Raw genomic sequence first — 23569 nt, 5'->3', positions numbered from 1 at the left:
CCTTTTAGCCGAACTGCTGAGAAACCAATGAACTACACAGATTCGAGAAGTGAGGAGTGAAGAGTTGCAGGATGGCTCTGTGCTGGCATAATACTTAGAAGGAAGTTCTAATAATTAGCAGGCAGATAGGTGTTGGAGTCAATACTCACAGAGATCCCGGTGAGCTAAGAAAGTGGGAAGGTTATTCAAATAGCGCAGAGACAAACCGTGAAGGTTTCAACAGAAATCTATAAGCACTGATGGTTTAGTATAGCAGAGTCTATGCATTGCAAAATCCACAGGCAATACTTGTTGGATAAAAGGATCTCAGAAAAATCCAGAAGTATTACCCACTTTGTGAAGTTTACTTAGTGACAATCAAGTCACTCCTCGCTCTTCCAAATTCCAGTGTAAATAAGCCCAATCTGTCCAGCCTTTCTTTATAGAAAAATCTGTTTATTCCAGCTAATCTGTTAAATTCAATCTCGTAAATCTCTCTCTGTACTGCTTTCAATGCATTTATATCCTTCTTTAAATACGGAAAAATAACGTTCTGTGGGAGAGGTGATGGCTTAGTGGTATTATCGCTGGATTGTTAATCTGGGGTTTGAATCCCACCATGGCAGATGGTGAAAGTTGAATTCAATAAAAATCTGGAAATAAGCTTATGATTACCACCATGTTGGAAAACCCCATCTGGTTCACTCTTGCCCTTTAGGGAAGGAAACTGCAATCCTTACCTTGTCTGGACTACATGTGACTCCAGACCCACAGCAGTGTGGTTGATCTTTAACTGTCCTCTGGAATGGGAATTAAATGCTGGCCTAGCCCTCATCCCATGAATGAATAATAAAAAAACAGAGAGAGATGTGGTCTCACCAATGCCCTGTATATTTGAATACCATCCTTCATTTTATATTCATTTCTTTTTGTAATAAAGGTGAGCAGCCTATTAATCTTCATGATTACATGCTTTACTTGTATAATAATTTGTTTTTACTCAAGCACTAGAACATCTAGATGCCTCTACACCTTGGAATTCTGCCATCATTCCCCATTTTTATAATGCATTGATTGCTTATTCTTCTACCAAAAGAAATAATTTCACTTTTTCTCCATATCAAACTCCATCTGCAAAATTGTTACTTGTTCACTGAAACCATCTACTAATTAATATGCAACCTCCTTATATCCTCTTAGCAACCTGTTTTCTTAGCTACCTTTGTGTCATCTGCATACTGAAACACAATACCTTTACTTCCCTTACCAATGTCATCAATACAAATTATTAAAAAAATTGAGGTTGACTCCACAGGACCCCACTCATCGTATCCTGTCCATCAGAAAAAGGCCCAATTATGCATTCTCTATTTTCTGCCAGTCAGCCAACCACCTATCCATAACAATAAGTTACTCCTATTGTGTTTCTAGTTTGTGTAATAACTTTTAATATGGTACGTGGTGAAATCAAAGAATGGAATGTCAATGGGCTCTCCTGTATTCAAAACACGTTACTCCTTAAAAAGAATTCCAGTGAATTGGTTAACCATGGCTTTTCTTTCACAAAACCGTGCGGACTCTTTCCAAATATGCTGAGGTTTTCTACGTGCTCAGCTATAATCTCCTGAATGATCAAATTTAACGCTCCGCCTTTGACAAATAGCAGGCTAATCCTCCTTTGTTTTCCTGCTTTCTGCCTCCCTATGTTCTTGAATAAAGGGGTTTGTATGGAATAAACATTTTGATTTTAAGGTGCAAAAGGAACTGGAATATGGAAATCTTTGGACATTCTGGCTTAGAAAGTGGTTTTACCAAGTGATTTCTGGGAGCCGCGTTCAGCAGTAATTATGAAAAATTAAAGCTGAAGAGTATTGTGGTTCACCTGCTTTCACAAAAAAAAACTGACTTGTGGAAAGAATGCAAGTCTTAGCTTTTTGAGAGAGATAAATGATGGGTCTCATTGCATCAAGTACTACCCAAGCTGGTAGAAGTAGTTCTGTGGTGAAGGTTGCCTAGAAACAGCCATCAGGAAGGTCTCTGTTTCCATGCACACCAAGGTGTGTCAGTTGAAGGAAAACCTCCAAGAAGCAGACAGTAAAATCTCTCTCTTGATCCTGAAGAATGAAGGAATCTTATGGTAGAAAAAGCTGCAGGGATTTCTTAGTAAAGTGTCTTCTGGGAGGTCAAGAATGTTCCAGAAATGAACACCTTAAACTCTGAAAGCTGAACTGTTACTTCCATTCAAATACCCAAATCTGATTGATTCTCATCTAAGCTGAAATTTGATTTGTAGGTCCCATTCATTCTGCTACTTTAAGCACTGTGATCTCAATGATAAAAAAACCGATTGGATCACTAAGTGTCTTCCTATTTGTTTTATCCTTTGAACTTGGGCCTTGCGTTTTCTGGATAGTTGGCTGATAGGAACATCCAGTGCAAAATCCCAAAACCATTATATTAGTTCTCCACTCAGACAAAACCCGACAATACAGTAAAAGAAAACTAAGAATGAAACTGACATATCATTGCTATTAGTATAAATTTAATTGTCTCACCCTTTTTATTGGCACATGCCACATTCAAAGAGTATTTAGATGTGTACTTGCTTCAATAAGGCTAACAAGACTATGGTCCAATTGTGCTGGAAAATGGGGTTAGAAATAGTTAGAGAACACAGACACTATGGGCCAAAGGGCTCTCTGTCTGTTCCATGATTGAGACATGCACAGGCTTCAGGGTTTCAGATTAGCTTCAATGTAACCACCAAAATGAAAAGCTTGTTTCATTGACAAACTACCACAAACAAATCCGGCTGAGGATTAGTTATTTCAGAGTACAGAATGACTGCAATCGATTTCATATTTTAAATAAATGTAGTTCTGACTTTAAATTGCAGCAATGCGGTGAGAAGCTACGGGATGATCTATAATGGTGCAAAGTAAACCACTGTGCACTAGATTGCTACTGATTGCCAAGTAACTGTAATAAATTCAGAAAGTATGATCATTCTGCATCTTGTGTATGAGGTAATGAATTTAGTTTAATTTATTTGTTAAGTGACCTCTAATTATTGACTGTGTTGTCAATTTTAAAAGCTTTCCATTACCTTAGTCAATAATTGTTGAAAATCAACTGATAAACTACTTAGTCAGGCAGCAAATCCTTTTGACAAATCCATATTGATATACCATATAACTGGTTCAGTATTAATAACAATGTGTAATATCAAGTTAAGAACGAAAGTGGATTGTGTCAAAATTAACTATCAGTCAGATGAATATCTAAATATCTATTTATTTAGTACGGAGCATCTTCCTGAAGTAACTTTTTGAATAAGAGACATTGGGAAAATATGATTTTAAGTCCAAACGTTTTTACTTTTGAAATCAAGATGAAAATGGATGTTTCCCGAAGGACAACGGTATTTCCCAGTCAATGTAGTTTCAAACTGTCCCAGTTCAGGAGATATCCAAGCATCAGGATATAACATAGTAGCATAATCTTTCAACAATGTCAAAAAAGCATAAATAGAGACCAAACATTTAGTCAAACTTAAAAATCAAAATATCCCCTGACCGGTTGGTATGAAAATTCAACAACTGGTCACCAGCAGAATTTTACTAATTCTTGAAGTTGATCTTCTATTTTATCTGGATCAAGAAGCCCTAGTAAAATTAAAGCCAATTGGAATCAGAATGAAAAGGTTCACAGACTGGTGCAAAGAAGGATGGTTGTGGGAGGCCAGTTATTGTAGCCCAAGAATATCACTGCAGAGCTCCTCATTGCAGCACCCTTGGTCTAACAGTTTTCAGTTGTTTTGTTAATGATTTTTCCTTCATAATAAAATCAGAAACAGAGGTTTGTAACTGTACAATATTCAATTCTATTTGCAATTCCTCAAATAATGAAACAGTCCTTGCCCACATAGAGCAAGATTTACCAGTCCATGCCTGAATGTTATCAAGTAATATTAACTTAACAATGATAGGCAGGTCTCCACCAAGAAAAACGGTAATTCCTTCCTTGGGACCTGATGACATACTGTCTCTGAATCTCTCATTATCAACAGCAACATCCTGGAGGTTAACACTGACCAGAAACTTCAGGGGACAAAAAGGTATAAATTGCATAGCTTGTGGTTACAACTCACACCCTGTTTTCCCAAAGTATGCCTACCATCTACAGAGGAACCTCAATTATCCAAAGGACACGGGCAGGCAGTATTTCAAATTTCAGATAATCAAATGCCGGATAACGTAGATTAATCAAGCATCGGGACTTTGCGATCTTGCCGGAAAATCAGATATTCAGATAATTGCATGCCAAATAATCAAGGTCCCTCTTTACAAGGCACAAGACTGCAATGTGATGAAATACTCTTCATTTGCATGGACAAAGGCTCCAATAACACTTCAAAAGCTGACACATACAGGACAAGGGACATTATATATCTAGAGACTCCAGTGCACTGATGCATGTGTACACCATCTGCAAAACGCACTGCCATAGTTCTTTAACAGCATTTTTATAAATTCATGACCTCCATTTTCTAGAAGAACAAGGACAGCAGCTGCATGGGAACAGAATGCCTCCAGGTTATGCAATATCTGTTGGTGTGGACTTGATGGACTGAAGGGCCTGTTTCCATGCTGGAGGGAATCTAATCTAAAGAAAAAAAAAATCACTTTCTTCACTCTCAGAGGCCATGCCAGGACTTTTGGGCAATCTAACTGCATTGCAACCCTGACCACATTGATCGCAGCAATTCAAGAAAGTGGCTCACTGTGACCTCCTTAAGGAACTGGCAATACTGTCCTTGCCAGTGACACCCACTTCCCATAAGCAAATGAAATAAAATCCGTCTTTTTTTTCCAAGCATGCCACTTGACGCAGTTCATAAAGAAAGGTGAAATATGGAGCAGGGTGGGGAAAGAACACAACCAAACATGAAAAACTTAATCTCTGTAAGTACCTTTAACAGTGACCAGTCATTAATCAGGCTGTTTTCCTTCAACCAAATTGTTATTTGCGATGAATTCAATCAAGTTGGAATACTCTAGACAACATCAGCTGAATTGGTTTTGATCATAAATCACTCACAGTCTACAATTTCAGAATTAACAAATTGCAACTAATATCATAAAACAGGAAGATATACCACAAGATCATCTATCTAAAAAAATTCTGACCACATCACTATAGATAGTTCATCATAATATGATGGTTGCATTCTTATGCGACCTTGCACGATATAAAAATTATACAATAAAAAGTAGCACCTAAAAAGTGTTGGCAATGGAATCGCATAAAGCCAACACAAATTTTAAAAGTTTGTGCTTTAGAAACACCCTCCCCAATTATCGATCTTGTTACAGCCAATTCACACCGACAAAATGTGAACTCTAGCGGAACGACCTGTACTTCGATCTAGTTTGTGAAGTACACTAACGATAGAGTACAAAATAACACTTGATAAAATGTGTACAGAATAACCTTGGTTATCCGAGCATCAATTATCCGAATTTTGGATTATCTAAGCAAGATCTCAAGGTCCCATAAAAACTTTATTTAAATAAAAGCACAACAAGACCTGGGCTGGTGGCGGGAGCAGGAACAGGATCACCACGGGACCCTGTTCCTGCTATTGCTGCCGCCACGAGAACCCTGATCAGTTATCTGAACAATCAGTAATCCAAACAAAATACTCCCTGCCCGTCTCATTCGGATAATCAAGGCTGTCCTGTAAACTGATACAAAACTTTGGAAGAATTGGGTGTCTTGAGAGTTGGGTTGACAAGAAACATCACTGAAGTATCAATTTTTCTGTTTTATTAAGAGGAGCTATTATTACTAATCCTGCATAATGACATTTTTTTTTAAAAATCAGAGGAATTACAGGAGAAATTTTAACATGAAAATTTCTTCGGGCACAGAAAATCCCCTCCCAGTCCTACAATCACTACACCATAATACCTAATCCACTCCAACACCGGTCTTATGCACCAGGCCTAATTCTAACCCTAATTCTTTGACTTTCAGCAGTTAGACTCTGCAGTCGAAATTCCTTCGAAAAAGCCCCCTGCTTTTTCACTTCTTTCTCCACCTTTAAGATCCTCCTTTTTGGTCAAGGTCATTGGTTACCCCTTCCTGATATTTCCTCCAGTGACTCAGTGGCTCTTTTCATGCAATTGCACCCTGGCAAAGCAAATATACATAACATAAATGTTGACAAGATTGATTCAATGCAGAAATTGAGAGATTTACAATTGAAAGATATTAAGTCTAACAAGACTTAATATGCCACTTGCCAAACTGGCTAACAAGGCCAGAGTCATTAGCTCACTTGTCAGCATGATACCAAAACAGGGCACATCAAGCAGGTGTTGCTATTGCCATGCACCTGCTGTTCTTGTCTTTCTAAATAATGAAGGTCATGGATTTATAAAATGCTATTAAAGAACCTTGGCAGTGCATCCTGCAGATTGTGCACACATGCAGCTATGCACTGGAGCCTGTAGACATATCATAGTTACTCCAATCAAATCATTGCTTGCGAGCTGAAAGCCAAATTACAGGACTAAAGCGTGTCCAGGCTATCTCAAATTACCCAGGAAGGGCAGGCATCCTAAGAATGTAAAAGGTGAGTCTATATTTCATACTGCTACTGGGCAATAGCAACCAGAGTGGTATTCATTTTTTACTAACAGAAAGTGACCATCAAGCCAAAAAAGGCATTCTGCCTACCATGTAAATGATTCATGTGTTATAAATATTTGATTGACAGTGCAATTCCAGATATAAAAGGTCATATATCCCAACTAGTGGATCATATCAAACAGCACACTCTTATGGATGCTTACAATAGGCAATGTGCTGACTGTCCTCAAATAGCCCCTGCTTGCACAACTCATAATATAGTGTATAATTTCAATTCCACATTTTCACTGCACATTCAGGTTTGTTCAGCAAGTGCTAAGAGTTTATAATAACAACTGATTTAAGAAGCAGTATGCTTTTTTAATAAAAAAACCTGGCTCTTCAAAATATGGAAGCAAGTGTGATGAAGCTGCTCCTTTAACAAGGTTATGCAGTCCTTGGCTTTTTTTCTCCAGAGGGGTCGTAAATGACAGACTCCAAAAGGTCTGGGGTTTGAAGGATTTTACGGCCAATTTGATAAGGGCGTGGGCCAGTTCTCCCAGCTCAGCTTTACTCTGGCTTGTTATTTTTAAGCAGTACTGTAAAGAAAGGCTGCTGGACCTAAAGCAGCAGGTCCAGCCTGGTCCCCTCTCTCTCTGACTTCTATCTTCTAAGATGATGTGTTTGATTTTACCTTTTGTGCCCAGGGATGTTTATGGGGATTGTTGCAATGATGTTGTTGGAACAACATCATTAAATTGGGACGATTTGTTGTGTTTTCAGAAAGGTTAATTTATTCAGTATTCTGTTTACTGTTGTTTTTGTTTCATTGAGTAATCTTGTAATTAAATTCTGTTTTATTCAAACTAAGTGGTTTGACCAGCTGATTCTCTCCTGGAATATCCACTTCACACCTGCTTAAAACAACTGGCAAAGTTAGGGTCTGGGTTACCTTCTTGAAATATTTTGAGTGTGGCTTGGTCCATAACACAACCTTTTAGGATTTGTTAACTCAGTCTGCTGAGGCCAGTGTCACGTGATAATCCACTGCACAGCTCCATTAATCTGAAGAATCCCAAATAGGGTTTAATGTTTGCCTGTACTATCAATTACTCCAATCTTCATCATTTCAAGATGACCAAGTATTCACCTTCAAGTGATACCAAGGAAGCCAAGCTTACACCATCAACAGTCTTATACAGTCACAGCACCATGTTTTTTGCACCAGCATACAACTACACCCAACCAACTCCAATCACAAAACTTGACAACATTTCTGATACGTACAATAATACAAGTTTTGAATACAAATTTGGTTTGCTTAGGACAGGTTTGGATGATAAAAGATAATAATGATGGACTCTGCAATCTGTTGTATGGAGGAGTGCAATATCAACTGTTTGATAGTCAATCCATGGCATTTTGTGATATTCTGTAAATACTGATAGCAATTTTTTTTAAAAAGTTTTTCAAAGGATATTGACATTGCTGGTAAACCAAGCATTTGTTCCCCACCTCAAATTGCCCTCAAGTAGCTTGTTTGGTTATGCCAGTGGGGAAAATTCTTGAATCCATTATCAAGGAATTTATAGCGAAGCATTTAGAAAGCAGTGGCAGAATCAGATAGAGTCAGCATTGATTTATGAAGGGGATTGACAAATCTGTTGGAATTCAGTGAAGATGTAACTAGTAGTGTTGACAAGGCAGAGTCAGTCGATGTGGTGTACTCGGACTTTCAGAAAGCATTTGTCAAACTCCCGCATAAGAGATTATTGTGCAAGATTAATGCGCATGGGATTGGGGGAAATGTATTGAGATGGATAGAAAACTAGTTAGCAGGGAGGAAACAAGGAGTGGAAATTAATTGGTTCTTTTCAAATTGGCAAACAACAACTAGTGGAGTGCAACAGGGATTAGTGCTAGGATCCCAGCTATTCATAACATTTATTAATGATCTAAATGAGGGAACAAAATGTAACATCTTAAAGTTTGCAGATGACAGCATGTTGGGTGGGAGGGTGAACTGTGACGATGTCCTTCGGCATGATCTGGACATGATCTGCAGAAGTCCTTCGGCATGATCTGGACAGGTCGGTGAGTGGGCAAATCATTGGCAGATGCAGTATAATTTGGATAAATGTGAGGTTATTCACTTTGGAAGCAAAATCAAGAAGGCAGATTACCACCTGAATGGCTGTAAATTGGGAGAGGGGAGTGTGCAGCAGGACCTGGGAGTCCTTGTGCACCAGTTCACTGAAGGTAAGCACGCAGGTGCAGCAGACAGTAAAGGTGGCAAATGGTATGTTGGCCTTCATTGCGAGAGGTTTTGAGTACATGTCCAGGGATGTGCTGTTGCAATTATACATAGCCTGGGTGAGGCCACACCTAGAATATTATGTGCAGTTTTGGACTCCTTTCTGAGGAAGGATACTCTTGTTCTCGAGGGAGTGCAGTGAAGGTTTACCAGGCTGATTCTAGGCATAGTGGGACTGACATATGAGGAGAGATTAACTAAGTTAGGATTGTTTTCACTGGAGTTCAGTTGGGTGAGTGGGGATCTCAGAGACTTATAAAATTCTAACAGGACTAGACAGGAAGGTGCAGAGAGGATGTTCCTGATGGTACGTGCATCCAGAACCAGAAGTCACAGTCTGAGGATTTGGGGTTGACCATTTAGAATAGTGAGGAGGAGACATTGTTTCACCCAAAGAATGGTGAGCCTGTGGAATTCATTACTATAGGAAGGAGTTGATGCCAAAACACTGAATATATTGAAGAGACAGCTCAACATAGCACTTCGGGCGAATGGGTGTAACGGTTATGGGGAGAAAGCTGATTTAGGCTATTGAGTTGGACGATCAGGCATGCTCATGATGAATGACGGAGCAGGCTCGAAGGGCTGGATGGTCTCCTCCTGCTTCTGTTTTTCTACATTTCTATGTCTGTCTGGAATCACATATATGCCAGATCCAATAACAAAGATAGAGCTATTGGTGAACCAGATGGGATTTTAGAAAAATCACCACTGTTCACCATAAGATTTTAATTCCAGATTTGTAGTAATTACATCTAATTTCACTAGCTGCCATGGTGAGATTTGAACTTCAGGAATACTAATCTAATTAGTGACATGTATATTAATCCCCTGTATATTAACAGTATTAATAAAACAAGGATTAAGGTAATTCATTGGGAATACTTTGTCAATTGGCCAACAGCAACACTAATGACTATAAACCAGACAGAGTAGAATATAATAGGTGCTGGAAAATTGAAACTAAAATAACAAACAATGCTGGAAAAGGAAGAAATAAAGAGAAGCCTGTAATTGGCTGGAGAGTGGGGTGATTAAATGACGTAAGTCCTTAGCTTTGTAACTACTTATAGATCCATATGACATCTAGTTCTGAAGAAAAATCATCTGCCTCAAGCATTAAACTCTGTTTCCCATTTCACCAAAGTTACCTAACCTATGTTTTGCTGGTATTTTCTGTTATCATGTCAAGATTAATGGTTGCCTGGCAACTACAAGAGCTGGTCACTCTGGGTTGCCTCTCAATAGCAATTTTTAGTTCTTTGACGTTTTTATTTTTCTAATTATTCCTAACTTGTTCATTTTGATTTTGCTTTCAATACCCAGATCTATTCAATTAATTTGGGTTTCTTCTTCTTGGCTTACAATTTTGCCAATTTTTATTTTAAAAACTTTCCCATAAACATTAAGGAAATCTCACACTTTACAACAAAGCGCAAAAACATTTTTTTTTAGGATGGCAAGATTCCTTTATACCTGCAATAAATGTATAATTCTATGTACAATCTACACGACTCTTTTGTTTTTCATACTTACTCTAGCTTCTGAATGAGCTGAAATTTCTCATTTGAAATTAAAACTGAGATCTCGCAAAGTGCATGGGTGTAAAAACAAAACACATAAATGCACAGATTCCATGTCCAACAATCCTCTAAAGGATTTTAATCATGTAAAACTTTAAATTCTGATTGTGCCCATCTTCTATTGATTTCACTACTGCATGAAATTCAAGAAGAAGGAGTTGAAGCAAGGCAAACTGTTCCCTCTAAAAGATACACTCACTTTTCCCTCAAACATCTAACACAGAAGCACAGACTACTTAAGGGCATTAGCATTTCAAGACTGCATCACCATTCACAATATGATCATGGCTATCGGCACTTTCTCCCCATACCCTTTGATCCCTTTAACCATAAGAACTAGATCAAACTCATTCTTGAAAACATTCAACGTGTTTTGGCCTCACCAGTTTACTGCAGCAGAGAATTATACAGATTCACCATTGTCCATGTGAAGAAATTTATCCTTGTCTCAGCCTTAAATGGCCTATCCTTTATCCTTAGACTGTCAGCCCTGGTTATCAGAAATATCCTTCTATCTAGTCTGTTAATTCAAAAAAGTGCTATACAATTAAACACACAATTTTTCACAGCAACAAAACAAAGATCCTGTGCAATTTACAACACAGGAGTCATGTCAAAAAGCAGAAGTTTTAACATTTGTTATATTTTAAACCAATAATTTATTGATCACAAATTGCTGCAGCGTGTTAAAAATCATAACCTGAGAACACCATGAATATTATCATTAGTATCAGCAAATTCCTGACATATACACTGATACAAAAGCAAACAATAACTGTTAAACTACCTATTAGAGATGGCTCGGAGATGCCGGTGTTGGACTGGGGTGTACAAAGTTAAAAATCACACAACACCAGGTTATAGTCCAACAGGTTTAACTGGAAACACACTAGCTTTCGGAGCACTGCTCCTTCATCAGGTGGTTGAGCAGCGCTCCGAAAGCTAGTGTGCTTCCTATTAGAGATGGCTGAGGGAATCCCTGATGGACTCGACCTGTAAGCCTCTCTTGGTTCGTCCTGGAGATCGTACTCTGTGGTAGTCTGGAATATAAAACTCTTACAGACAGTTTAGTTTAAATTATTACCTTTATTTACCAATAGCATCAATGTTACACTATAACATAGATACCCACAAGCGAGGCTTGACCTAAGGTTCTAAAACCATTAGCAGAGTAGTGGTACCAGCTCTTACCCCTAAGAGCTCTCTCAGGCTACCCTCCTTATTGTTGCAAACAAGCTGTCTTTACACAGAATTTGGTATTAAAATTACAAAAAATGCCACGTGTCCTTAAATCAGATAAGCAGCAATAAAATGGCAGAAGTTTGCAGAGGAAGACAAACTCATTTACAGGTCTGTGTACATCTGACTAATTAAGCTACATGCACATCAAAGTGGGTACCTTGATCAAGCCAGGCCCCAAGTGGCTGCCTGCTTTGGATGGATAAACTTCCCTTTTAACAGTATATCATAATGAGGGACTAATCTAAACTATGTGGAAAGGTCATGAGGTAACCTTGCTCAGCTAACATGTCCAGTATCACTGTCCTAAAAAAATGGCATTTTCTTTTAAAATCATCTTAGATTCCCAGAATGCAAATGAAGTTCATAACTTCTTCGCTCAAATCAGACCACAAAGAGTTCATCTTTCCACCATCTTCTGTCCTGTCTGTCAGTCTCTCTCTCTCTCTCTCTCTCTCTAACCCTTGAACCTTTCAGTCAATGAATATAATTTACAGAATAATGTTTTCGCTCTCTCACTCACACATGAACACTTTCCAACTTCCTTATTACGTCAGATTCAGCCTTCATGTTTTCCTAACCTGTAAGGGTAATGAGACATTCACATTCCAGAACAGTCAAGATGAGGAAGCTGAGCTTCATAAACTCAAATTTGCTCAGTGTGAAATACATGAAAACATATCAGAATTGTTCTATTATGTGCATATTCCATTCAGCTTATTAAATTACAAGTTCTTTTCCTATTGAGTATGAGTTATGTTAAGAGTCTTCAATATAACCAGAATTTTTAGTTATCAAATATCCAACAGTGAAATATGCATGCCTTCAGTCCCCGGAGTGAGAAGGAAGTACTGCCACACATTCCACAAGTGAACAAATGTTATCACCTTATTTACATCGATCCATTGACACGAAGAACAGATGTCCCCAATTCTTCTGAATAAATGCCGCCCCTCCTCCTCCCCCGGTCAAGCACTTTCCGCAATTCCTTAGCAGATGTGTAATATGCAAAGGCTACAAGCTTTCTCATAACTTCTGCTGAAATAAAATTGTATTTCAAATGAACTAGAAAAGTATATTTTTGATTCATGCTTACTTTTCCACATTTCAAGCAGTTCTTGTGTTGGTTTCTTTCTCAAATTACTAAGATGGAATTGTCAAACAATTTATTTATAGTAAGGTTACATCCCACAGTCTATATTCAGTATGTAAATGCATTAATGAAAAATGATAGCTGCTACCATGCTAGAAGCCAGAAGTATAAACAAATGCTACGGGTTGTGGGTAATATCCGGCAAATATTGACTATAAACAAAATATGATATAAATATTTATCCTAACATACAAATATACATCAAGCAAGAATCAATTCGACTACATAGATTGTGGCACCAAATAACAAGCTCAGGTATTAACCTGTATCTAGTTCACAGTGGCACAGTAAACAAATACAATGAATAGCCACAAAAAAGTGCAACATAAAATTTACAAAATCAATATCTATTCACTGGTTTTCCATTTGGGTACTTTTAGGCTCGTTGTACAATGCTTAAATTTAAAATGCTAGTGTCCTCCAGTAACTTGTAGCACAAGTATACCAGTTATAATGTCAAAAGCAACAAGAAAACTTGAGATAAGGGAAAAAGAGGACAAGTTATATACTATAATATTCCTGACGAAGAGCTTATGCTCAAAACATCACTTTTCCAGCTCAGCAGATGCTGCCTGACTGACTGTGCTTTTCCAGCATCACACCTTTTGACTCTGAAAGTTATATGACACTGCTATCTTGAATTAAGAGTGACAAAGGATCATTAATTTAAAACTTATCACTAAGTGAAAAACTGCTTGAGAAATATTTCTATACTTTTTAAGAATGATGACTGACAACTCAGAGTTGCTGATGCAGATGCCATTTCATCTCAAGAGACAAAATACATGATAGAGAGGAAAACAAATGAGAGGGAGTTCAATATCTTTAAATTGTTCAAAAAACCATCGGTCCAAAGTGTCCTTCTGTCTTGTGAATATTTTAATCAGTCTGTTTAGAAATTTTAGGCTCCAGAAGAGTGTCATTTCAGACTTGAACCCAGACCTGCTGGTTCAGAATTGGGGACTCTACTAGTGTACCACAAGAACCCAAGTCCATCTGTCTTGCAACTTTCTGTGGTTCAAGACCGCCATTTCAACAAAACTCTAACATCACGATGTGTTTATTTCAATTTCTAGATTCAGTGCAAACTCATCACTTACCAATAAAATGCAATTTTATCCCCCAGGGCTTTCTCGTTGACATTTCTGTCCAACATATTGTAACAAATGTTGGTGGACGCACCTTCCATCCATTTGATGTAAATTTTGCCTTTCGTGCTATCAAAGTTATAATCGAAGAAACTGCCAGTTTGGGGAGTTTTCCAGTAAAACTCTTTCGCGATTTTCCCCCAGAACTCTGCACAAAAAATTAAAACATGTTTTCTTTAAAAAAAATTGCAGCACAATGTATTTTGACAAGTGTTTCTGCTAAAATGAGATATTGGATTGGGTAAACATCTCTGGCAATACTGCACATTAATCATCAACTATATCAATTTTTGATTTCTTTTGGCGTAACGCCTTCGAAATATGTACATAAGTGTTAGATTTCAAAGCATGGTATCTTTGCAGCCAATTTCAGCTTAACACTGATCTCTCCTTAGACTGGAAGGGTGCAGAGGCGAGACTCGCCTTTAACACTCAATGACACGCGGAAATAAAAATTAATATCTGCATGCTCAAATAACACAGATGGGCGCTTCACAAACATGGGAAGAAGTGCCAAAAGGCCCTGTTACCTGGGAACAGGCCTCCTCGAAATGTCAAATTCAACACTTCCCGAACACAACAAAACGTAGTACAAATATGAAATGACACGGCTGGCGTGAAGCATAAATAACGTGCAGCACACGCTACCTTCCGGGTTCTGTATGGACTGTAGGTAAAGATCCCTGTACTTTTGGAAATTCGAGACATGAGCTCCATTAGCAACTTCGGGAGCAGGGTGATAGACGTCTTTTTCAACAGGTGTCTTGTCAGGGATCATGGTGGCTGGCATAGAGGGAGGCGGCTGCGCTGAGCCGATCGCCGCTGGAGAGGAGGGAGAAAGCTGTCCCGGCGATGAGAGCCGGGATGAAGGCGATAGACAGAGCCACAGAGCGAGCAGGAAAAGCACACAGCCTGAGTCCCTGGGCTGACCAAGCCCCGCCCTTGCCTTCATTGGCCGCATCCCCACCAATCAGCACCCGTTTCCTTTCTATCCGCGCCCACCAATAGCGCTGCAGGGATCCGAGAGCTCAGGCCAATCGGAGCCCAGCGCGTGCGGCATGCGGCTACAAAAATCCCTGAAGTATCAAGTCCGGACATCAACGCGGAAGTTCAGATCAGCCAGACTTGCTCTAGCTTCGTCGGAGGGAATCCAGTGTGTGAGGCCTTTCAGCCACTGGGTGGTGAGGGGGCTGCTCGTTTGTACAACGCAGACTGGAAGAAGGAAGTGAAAGTACTGCAGCCACATTTGCAGACAACGCAAAAACAGGTGGAAAGGCAGGTTGTGAGGGATAAAAGTGGTTTGCGGAGAAATATTGATGGTTTGAGTAAATGGGCAAGAAGTTAGCAAAAGAATATAATGTAAGAAAATGTGATGTTTATTTTGGTCAGGAAAAACAAAAGAACAATAACGTTTAAATGGAGAAAAAAAACTGCAGAAAACTGTAACAGTAATTTGGAGGCACTTGTGCACGAAATACATCTAGCATACAGGTGCAGCAGGTAATCAGGAATGCTATTGGGATGTAGGCCCTTCAAGAGAGTTGGAGTATAAAGGAGCCTAACTGCAACTGTATGAGATGTCGTGAGACCTTATTTGAAGTACTATGAGCAGTTTTAGTCCCTTTAGGGAAAGATATTGTTTCATTAGTGGCAGTTTAGACAAGGTTCATTGAGATGATTCTCAGTATAAATGGAATAGTTTATGGGCAAACACTAAATATGGTTGGATTCTACTTACTGGCATTTAGATAACTGAGTGAGAGCTCATTGAACATGGTTAAAAATCACATACAGTCCAACAGGTTTATTTGGAAGCACTAGCTTTCAGAGTGCTGCTCCTTCAAGTGGCTGTGGACATTAGAACATAGAACAATACAGTACAGAACAGGCCCTTCGGCCCACGATGTTGTGCCAAACTTCTATCCTAGATTAAGCACCCATCCATGTACCTATCCAAATGCTGCTTAAAGGTCGCCAATGATTCTGACTCTACCCAGAGAGTGGTGGGGGCATGGAATGCGCTGCCCGTGGGAGTGGTAAAGAACCCACCCTTGACATCTTCCCCAATACCTTCCACCCTTCACCTTAAATTTATGTCCCCTTGTAACACTCTGTTGTACCCGGGGGAAAAGTTTCTGACTGTCTATTCTATCTATTCCCCTGATCATCTTATAAACCTCTATCAAGTCACCCCTCATCCTTTGCCGTTTCAACGAGAAAAGGCCGAGAACTCTCAACCTATCCTCGTACGACCTATTCTCCATTCCAGGCAACATCCTGGTAAATCTTCTCTGCACCCACATCTTTCCTAAAGTGAGGCGACCAGAACTGCACACAGTACTCCAACTGTGGCCTAACCAAAGTCCTGTACAGCTGCAACATCACTTCACGACTCTTGAATTCAATCCCTCTGCTAATGAATGATAATACGCCTTCTTACAAACTCTAGCCACCTGAGTGGCAACTTTCAAAGATCAATGTACATAGACCCCAAGATCCCTCTGTTCCTCCACCTGACTAAGAACCCTACCATTAACCCTGTATTCCGCATTCTTATTTGTTCTTCCAAAATGGACAACCTCACACTTGGCAGGGTTGAACTCCATCTGCCACTCCTCAGCCCAGCTCTGCATCATATCTAAGTCCCTTTGCAAACGACAAATGCCCTCCTCACTGTCCACAACTCCACCTACCTTCATATCATCTGCAAATTTACTGACCCACCCTTCGACTCCCTCATCCAAGTCATTAATAAAAATTACAAACAGCAGAGGACCCAGAACTGATCCCTGTGGAACTCCACTTGTAACTGGGCTCCAGGCTGAATATTTACCATCTACCACCACTCTCTGACTTCGACCGGTTAGCCAGTTTTCTATCCAATTGGCCAAATTTCCCTCTATCCCATGCCTCCTGACTTTCTGCATAAGCCTACCATGGGGAACCTTATCAAATGCCTTACTAAAATCCATGTACACTACATCCACTGCTCTACCCTCATCCACATGCTTGGTCACCTCCTTGAAGAATTCAATAAGCCTTGTAAGGCAAGACCTACCCTTCACAAATCCGTGCTGGCTGTCCCTAATCAAGCAGTGTCTTTCCAGATACTCGTAAATCCTATCCCTCAGTACCCTTTCCATTACTTTGTCTACCACAGAAGTAAGACTAACTGGCTTGTAATTCCCAGGGTTATCCCTATTCCCTTTTTTGAACAGGGGCACAATATTCGCTACTCTCCAGTCCCCTGGTACCACCCCAATTGACAGTGAAGACGAGAAGATCATTGCCAACGGTACTGCAATTTCCTCTCTTGCTTCCCACATAATCCTAGGATATATCCCGTCAGGCCCGGGGGACTTGTCTATCCTCAAGTTGTTCAAAATGTCCAACACATCTTCCTTCCTAACAAGTATCTCTTCTAGCTTACCAGTCCGTTTCACACTCTCCTCTTCAACAATACGGTCCCTCTCGTTCGTAAATACTGAAGAGAAGTACTTGTTCAAGACCTCTTCTATCTCTTCGACTCAATACACAATCTCCCACTACTGTCCTTGATCGGACCTACCCTCGTTCTCGTCATTCTAAGATCATGTTCACAGAATTTCTAGCCAAAGGAGTTGTCATGGTGATGTGATTTAGTAAACAATCTTCGATTAAAACTTTTATCTTTTATAATGGAATATGCTGGTTTCTGTTCTTTGTGTCCAAGTCATTGAAACATGTTGGCATTTGAGAGCTTGATAGGATGTTTCTTTTCATGGGAATCAAGGATGAATGGGTATAATCTCAGAATAAAGGACTCCAATTCAAGACAGATGAGGAGAAATGTGAGGATTTAGAGTCTTTAGAACGCTAGGGAGTTGTGGGGGCAGAGTGCATATGCATATCTAAGGCTGAGGTGGATAGATTCTTAATCAGTAGAGGAATCATGATGAGAAGGAAAATGCAAGAAACTGGATATCAGGAATGTCAGTTCATCCATGAACAATGGAGCAGGCTCAAGGGTCTGAATGGCCAACCTGTCTTCCTATTTCCTTTGGTCAGCTTTGCAATTGAAGCACTGAAGAGTTGCATCTCATCCTATTATCTATAATTGCCAGATTTTAATAAAAATTCTATCATTATTCATAAAATAAACAACTTTTTTTCTGCAAAGTAAAGGAGTCTGAAAACAGCTAAGTACTAATGAAGGACAATCCTTAGATGTGGGGCAGCTGCTTGAAATCAAAGTAAATCAACAAATAAAAACCTGCCAACTCTCATGCAGGTCAGACCATCTCAATGGCACTGGAGGGTCATGTCAAGTGAAAAGTTTTTGAATTAGGTCTGAAACTTAATTCTTCTTTCTACAACCCTAGAGGTGCTAAAGGTTACTGGCCTTAAAACATTGGTCAGGATTTTCTTCCTCCTTGAGAGCAAATACAAAAATGCTGGAGGTTTTTGCTGCACTCACACCCTGGATGTTATTGGGGATAGAAAGGATACCTATGCACAAGTATATTAATGGCTGAATCAACAGAAGATCAGTTGAATAATCCAGACACCCTGCAGAATGCTTGTGCATACACTCTCTCCCCTGCTTTTCACCACCAAGCCTCCCCCACACTTTGAAGTATTGGGAAAGGGCCCCTGGCTGGAAGTAGCTGGCAAGGAGGTTGTTGTGAGCAATCCTCCAGGCAGGTTTTGAAGACCTTCCTATCTGGCTGGCCACCAGCTACCCTATGGCAGGGAGTGGTAGACAAGTAGCTATGGTAATTTCAAAAATGAGAAATGAAATTTGATCCAGCCTTGGAGCTCTTACCCAAATTCTGCTCGTTCACAGTTTCTCTCAGTTTGTTTATTGCCTGACCTGTTTAATTTTCAAAATTTCCTTTTTGATACATCAATGAAAGTGGGAACAGTTTAATAATGGAACAGGACAAGAGCTGTTGGCAGAGGGAGATGATCCTATTAGTGGCAGCAGCTGATCCCTGTATTTGCGCAGCATTGGAATGTCCTTTTATATTTCAAACAGGAAGTAAAGTTCAGCCTAGATTAATAAGTACACTAATAATAAGCTATTGTTTAACATTTGTTTCACAAATCTGTGGGACATTGGCAAAGCAATATTTATGGCCCTCCTACATTGCCAGAGGGTGCAAGAACAAGCCAAGTAATGAGAAATTAGAGTTATGTGTGGGTTAGACCAGCTCAGTCACTTTGCCTGAAAATTTTAGTGAACCAGTTTAATTTTTTCAATATCTCAGTAGTTTTCTGTTCTACTAAATGATATAATCAAAAATATCCAAAAATGGCTTGAATATGTTCCTCTGTTAACAAAGAATGAAGAGAGAATGGATGAATTTGCTAGAGTGACACTGGGATTAAAGAAAGTTAAATTATGAGAACAATAACATCCCACACAAGCTTTTATTTCACAAAAAGGAGTCATACTCCAAGACATCATAGCTCTAATTTTACATTTGTTCTCTCCTTCCTGATGCCCCACTAAAGGAAATAGAGCAACTAATTGAGACGTCCTTTTATCATTTTCAGTACCTGCATTACCAGTGATCATCCAAATGAAATGAAATAAAAGCCTAATTCAGTTTCACCCATTCTCAACTCTTTTTAGCCCCAGTATCATTCTGGCAAATTCACCCATTCTCCCTTCATTCTTTTAACAGTGGAATGTACTCAAGTCATTCTAAAAATAACTTGACACTCCGGTTCTAAAATGAGACATTGCAAGATAGTAGACGATGACATCCCTCCCAGATTATCTCACCGCCGCCTCTGCTCGTTTTGAGCAGAATTTCGGCAGAGGTAACACCTATTCCGGCAACTCCTGACTATCCAAACAGTCACTTCAGAAGTCAAATCAGCTTTCCTTCATGTGAATCCAAGGAAAGCAATGGGAGAGGACGGAGTACCAGGCTGTGCACTCAGAGCATGTGCAGATCAACTGGCAGAAGGCTTCTCAGACATCTTCAGCCTTTCCCTGCAGCAGGCCCCTGTCTCTGCCCGTTTCAAGAGGGCCAACATCATCCCTGTGCCTAAGGCTGCTCATGCAGCATGTCTCAATGACTACCACCCAGTGGCCCTAACTTCGGTGGTCATGAAGTGCTTTGAAAGGCTGGTCATGGCATTAATCAACTCCAGCCTCCCACTCCATTAATCAACTCTTGACCCACTCCAATTTGCCTATCGGACCAACAGATCCACATCAGATGTCATATCACTTGCCCTTCACTCCTCCCTAGACCATCTTGATGCCAAGAACAGCTATGTAAGAATCCTTCTCATTGACTACAGTTCAACCTTCAACACTATCATCCCCTTGAGACTGATTACTAAACTTAGTGATCTTGGACTAAGCCCCACTCTCTACAACTGGATCCTCAGTTTCCTGACCCACAGGCCACAATCACTGAAGTGCAGCAGGTGCATAGGTGCACCTCACTAACACTCTACACTGGAGCCCCCCCAGGCGTGCGTACTCAGCCCCCTATTGTACTCACTGTATACCCAAGTCGCCAAATACCAGACTAATGCCATTTACAAGTTTGCTGATGACACCAACAAAATCAGTCAAATCTCGGATGGCGACAAAACAGACTACAGACCTGGAAGACCTGGAAAAATGGTGCACTGAGAACAACCTAGCTCTCAATGCCAGCAAAACCAAGGAACTCATTATTGACTTTTGGTAGGATGTTACTTATGTCCACCCTACATATGAACAGCACAGAGGTGGAACGAGTGGAGACTGTCAAGTCCCTAGAAGTGGTCATCCACAACAAGCTTTTTTGGACTCTTCAGAATGGACACACTGGTTACAAAAGGCCCAACAACGTCTCTTCTTGCTCAGGTAGCTGAGGAAATGTAGCATGATGACGAATACCCTTTGCCAACTTTTACAGGTGCGCCATTGAGAGCATTCTGTCTGGATGTATCACTACCTGGTATGGCAACTGTAACATTCAAGATCAGAGACAGTTACAGAGAGTGGTGAACTCGGCCCAAACAATCACAAAGGCCAACCTCCCATCTATAGAATCCATCTACCAGGCCCACTGTCAAGGAAAAGCCGCCAGCATTCTCAAAGATCCATCCCACCCTGGCAATGTTTTTCTACAACCTCTACCATCGGGGAGAAGGTACAGAAGCCTGAACACACGCACCAGCCAGTTTTGAAACAGTTTCTACCCTACTTTGTTAGAATACTGAATTGACTCACAAACTCTTAACATTCACCTACCTGTACCTGTGTTTTTGTTTTTGCCACTATTTAACTATTATTTCCCTCTATGCTACTTAACTATGTGATCTGCCTGTATTGCTCGCAAGACAAAGCTTTTCACTGTGCCTTGGTACACGTGACATTAAATTCAATTCATTTTTGGATATTTTTGATGTATCTTTCAATAGAACAGAAAAATGCTGAGTTGTGCCTTAGTTGTAAAAATCAAACTGGTTCATTGACATTTTTCAGGCAAAGTGACTGATCTGGTCTGATCCACATAACTTTAGTCTCTCACTACTTGGCTTGTTCTTACACCCTCTGGCAACTTGGGAAAGCAATATTTATGGCCCATCCTATGTCCCACAGCTTTGTGAAACAAATGTTAAACAATAGCTTGCTGGAAATACTACAATTCTATGGTCAGAAATTATGATTACTGATGACCAAAGATTGCCCAATTGATTCAGGCCTATGGAGTTGGAAAACATTTTTATTCTTAGTTGTCACAATGATAGCTTCTGTAATAAATGTCTTATTCAATGAGATTGAAGGATTAAGTAATAATTAAAGGAAGGACTGAGGAGAGGGAGAGTGGGTTACTGAGCAAGAGTCCAGGTTTTACTAGCTAGATATAATAGTTATCTCCTGTAATAAGTGTCTTTAACATGATGAGTGGTGGTATGAAAAAAAATGTCAATATGGCACATGATGGTGTACTTATTAATCGACGCTGAACTTTACTTCCAGGAGAAAGTGAGGACTGCAGATGCTGGAGATCTGAGCTGAAAATGTGTTGCTTGAAAAGTGCAGTGGGTCAGGCAGCATCCAAGGAGCAGAAGAATCGACGTTTCGGGCATGAGCCCTTCTTCAGGACACTTTACTTCCTTAATGTTTGAAGTGTAAAAGGAGCATTACGATACTGTCCAATACAAGTTTTTATTTTATAGAAGTAGTCATTCTTCAGGACATCATAGCTCTATTATAAAATACACTGTGTAAACATCTAAAAATGACAACAGTGGCACATACATAAAGAATGAAGAGCAAATGGGTGAATTTGTCAGAATGATACTGGGGCTAAAAAGAGTTTATGATGAGAATAGGTGAAACTAAATTAGGCTTTTACTTCATTACATTTGGATGATCACTGGTAATGCAGGTACTGAAAATGATAAAAGGACACCTCAGTTAGTTGTTCTATTTCCTTTAGTGGGGCATCATGAAGAAGAGAACAAATGTAAAATTAGAGCTATGATGTCTTGGAGTATGACTACTTTTGTGAAATAAAAGCTTGTGTGGGATGACATTGTTGTCATAATTTAACTCTTTAGCCCCACTAGCAAATTCACCTTTTTTTCCCCCACCATTCTTTGTTAAGTATGTGCTGCTGTTAAGTCATTTTTAGATGTTTTCAGAGTATTTTATAATAGAGGTATGAGGGCCTGAGCTTCTATTGGATGTCAAAAGTGACTATTACTTTCAAGAGGCTTATGAAGTAGGTTTAACAGAAATAAGATGCCTTCAGATTTTTTGATGCAACCTTTTAAAGTCACCTAACTGATAGCCACAATTACATTTCGGGCATCACAGAGGAAATATTTATTTAGGCAAAACTAATGGATATCCTGGAGCTGCCCCAAAAACTAAGTCAGTTGTAAATTTCAAAACTGGGATTGCTAAACTTTTGTTAGGTGCATGCTGCTAGATGTTACAAAATCAAGACAAATAGATAAAATAAAAGTTAGATAAAAATCAGGCATGATTTGAATGAAAAGCAGAGTAGGCTTGATAGGTTGGGGTGAAGGATTGCTCCTTTTCTTAGGTTTTCTTAAGGAGGAATAAGGGTAGTGCCTGAAAGCAAGATTGAAGATAATTTTTTTTGAAGGAAGACATAGAGGTCGTAAGGATCTTACTGAGCATATTCCAGAAATTGTTCTTAGAAAATTTATTGTTAACACTTGGAAGAACAGACTGTATGCACAGCAACACAAGACACTGAAATTGCAGAGGTCTGGAAGGTTGAGGTCATGGACAGATTTGTTGAGAAGAGAAATGCTGCAGATGCTAGAAATCTGAAAAAGCCATTGCTAGAAATATTTAACAGATCATCTAATCATCTCTAAACTATTCCAATGCATTTATATTGTTCCTAAATAAAGAGGGCAATATTGTACATAGTACTGCAGTCGTGGTCTCACTAATACACTGTGTAACTGAAGTAGCACCTCCATGCTTTTGTATTTGATTCGACCCACTAACAGCTTCCTAATTACCCGCTGTACCTGCTTA

General features: G+C 39.6%; 1 protein-coding gene across 3 annotated transcripts in view; it reads right to left on the bottom strand.

The window, feature by feature from the left end:
• LOC140463092 (acetyl-coenzyme A synthetase, cytoplasmic-like) overlaps positions 1-14992 on the bottom strand; it is a 77348-nt gene extending 62356 nt beyond the window's left edge. For 2 of the 3 annotated variants that reach the window (XM_072556802.1, XM_072556803.1), the window contains exons 1-2: positions 14701-14992; positions 14005-14200 (exon numbers count right to left, since the gene is read on the bottom strand). In XM_072556802.1, coding sequence (XP_072412903.1) covers positions 14005-14200; positions 14701-14842 — 338 coding nt within the window. In that variant the 5' untranslated portion in view covers positions 14843-14992. Of the gene's footprint in view, positions 1-14004; positions 14201-14582 lie in introns of all 3 variants that reach the window. The other variant, XM_072556804.1, reaches the window with a different exon arrangement.
• Positions 14993-23569: the final 8577 nt, after the last annotated feature.

This window comes from Chiloscyllium punctatum, chromosome 37 (assembly GCF_047496795.1).
Source record: "Chiloscyllium punctatum isolate Juve2018m chromosome 37, sChiPun1.3, whole genome shotgun sequence".
Lineage (NCBI taxonomy): Eukaryota > Metazoa > Chordata > Chondrichthyes > Orectolobiformes > Hemiscylliidae > Chiloscyllium > Chiloscyllium punctatum.
Note: the sequence above shows the minus strand (reverse complement) of the source record. Positions and strands in the feature narration are given on the sequence as shown.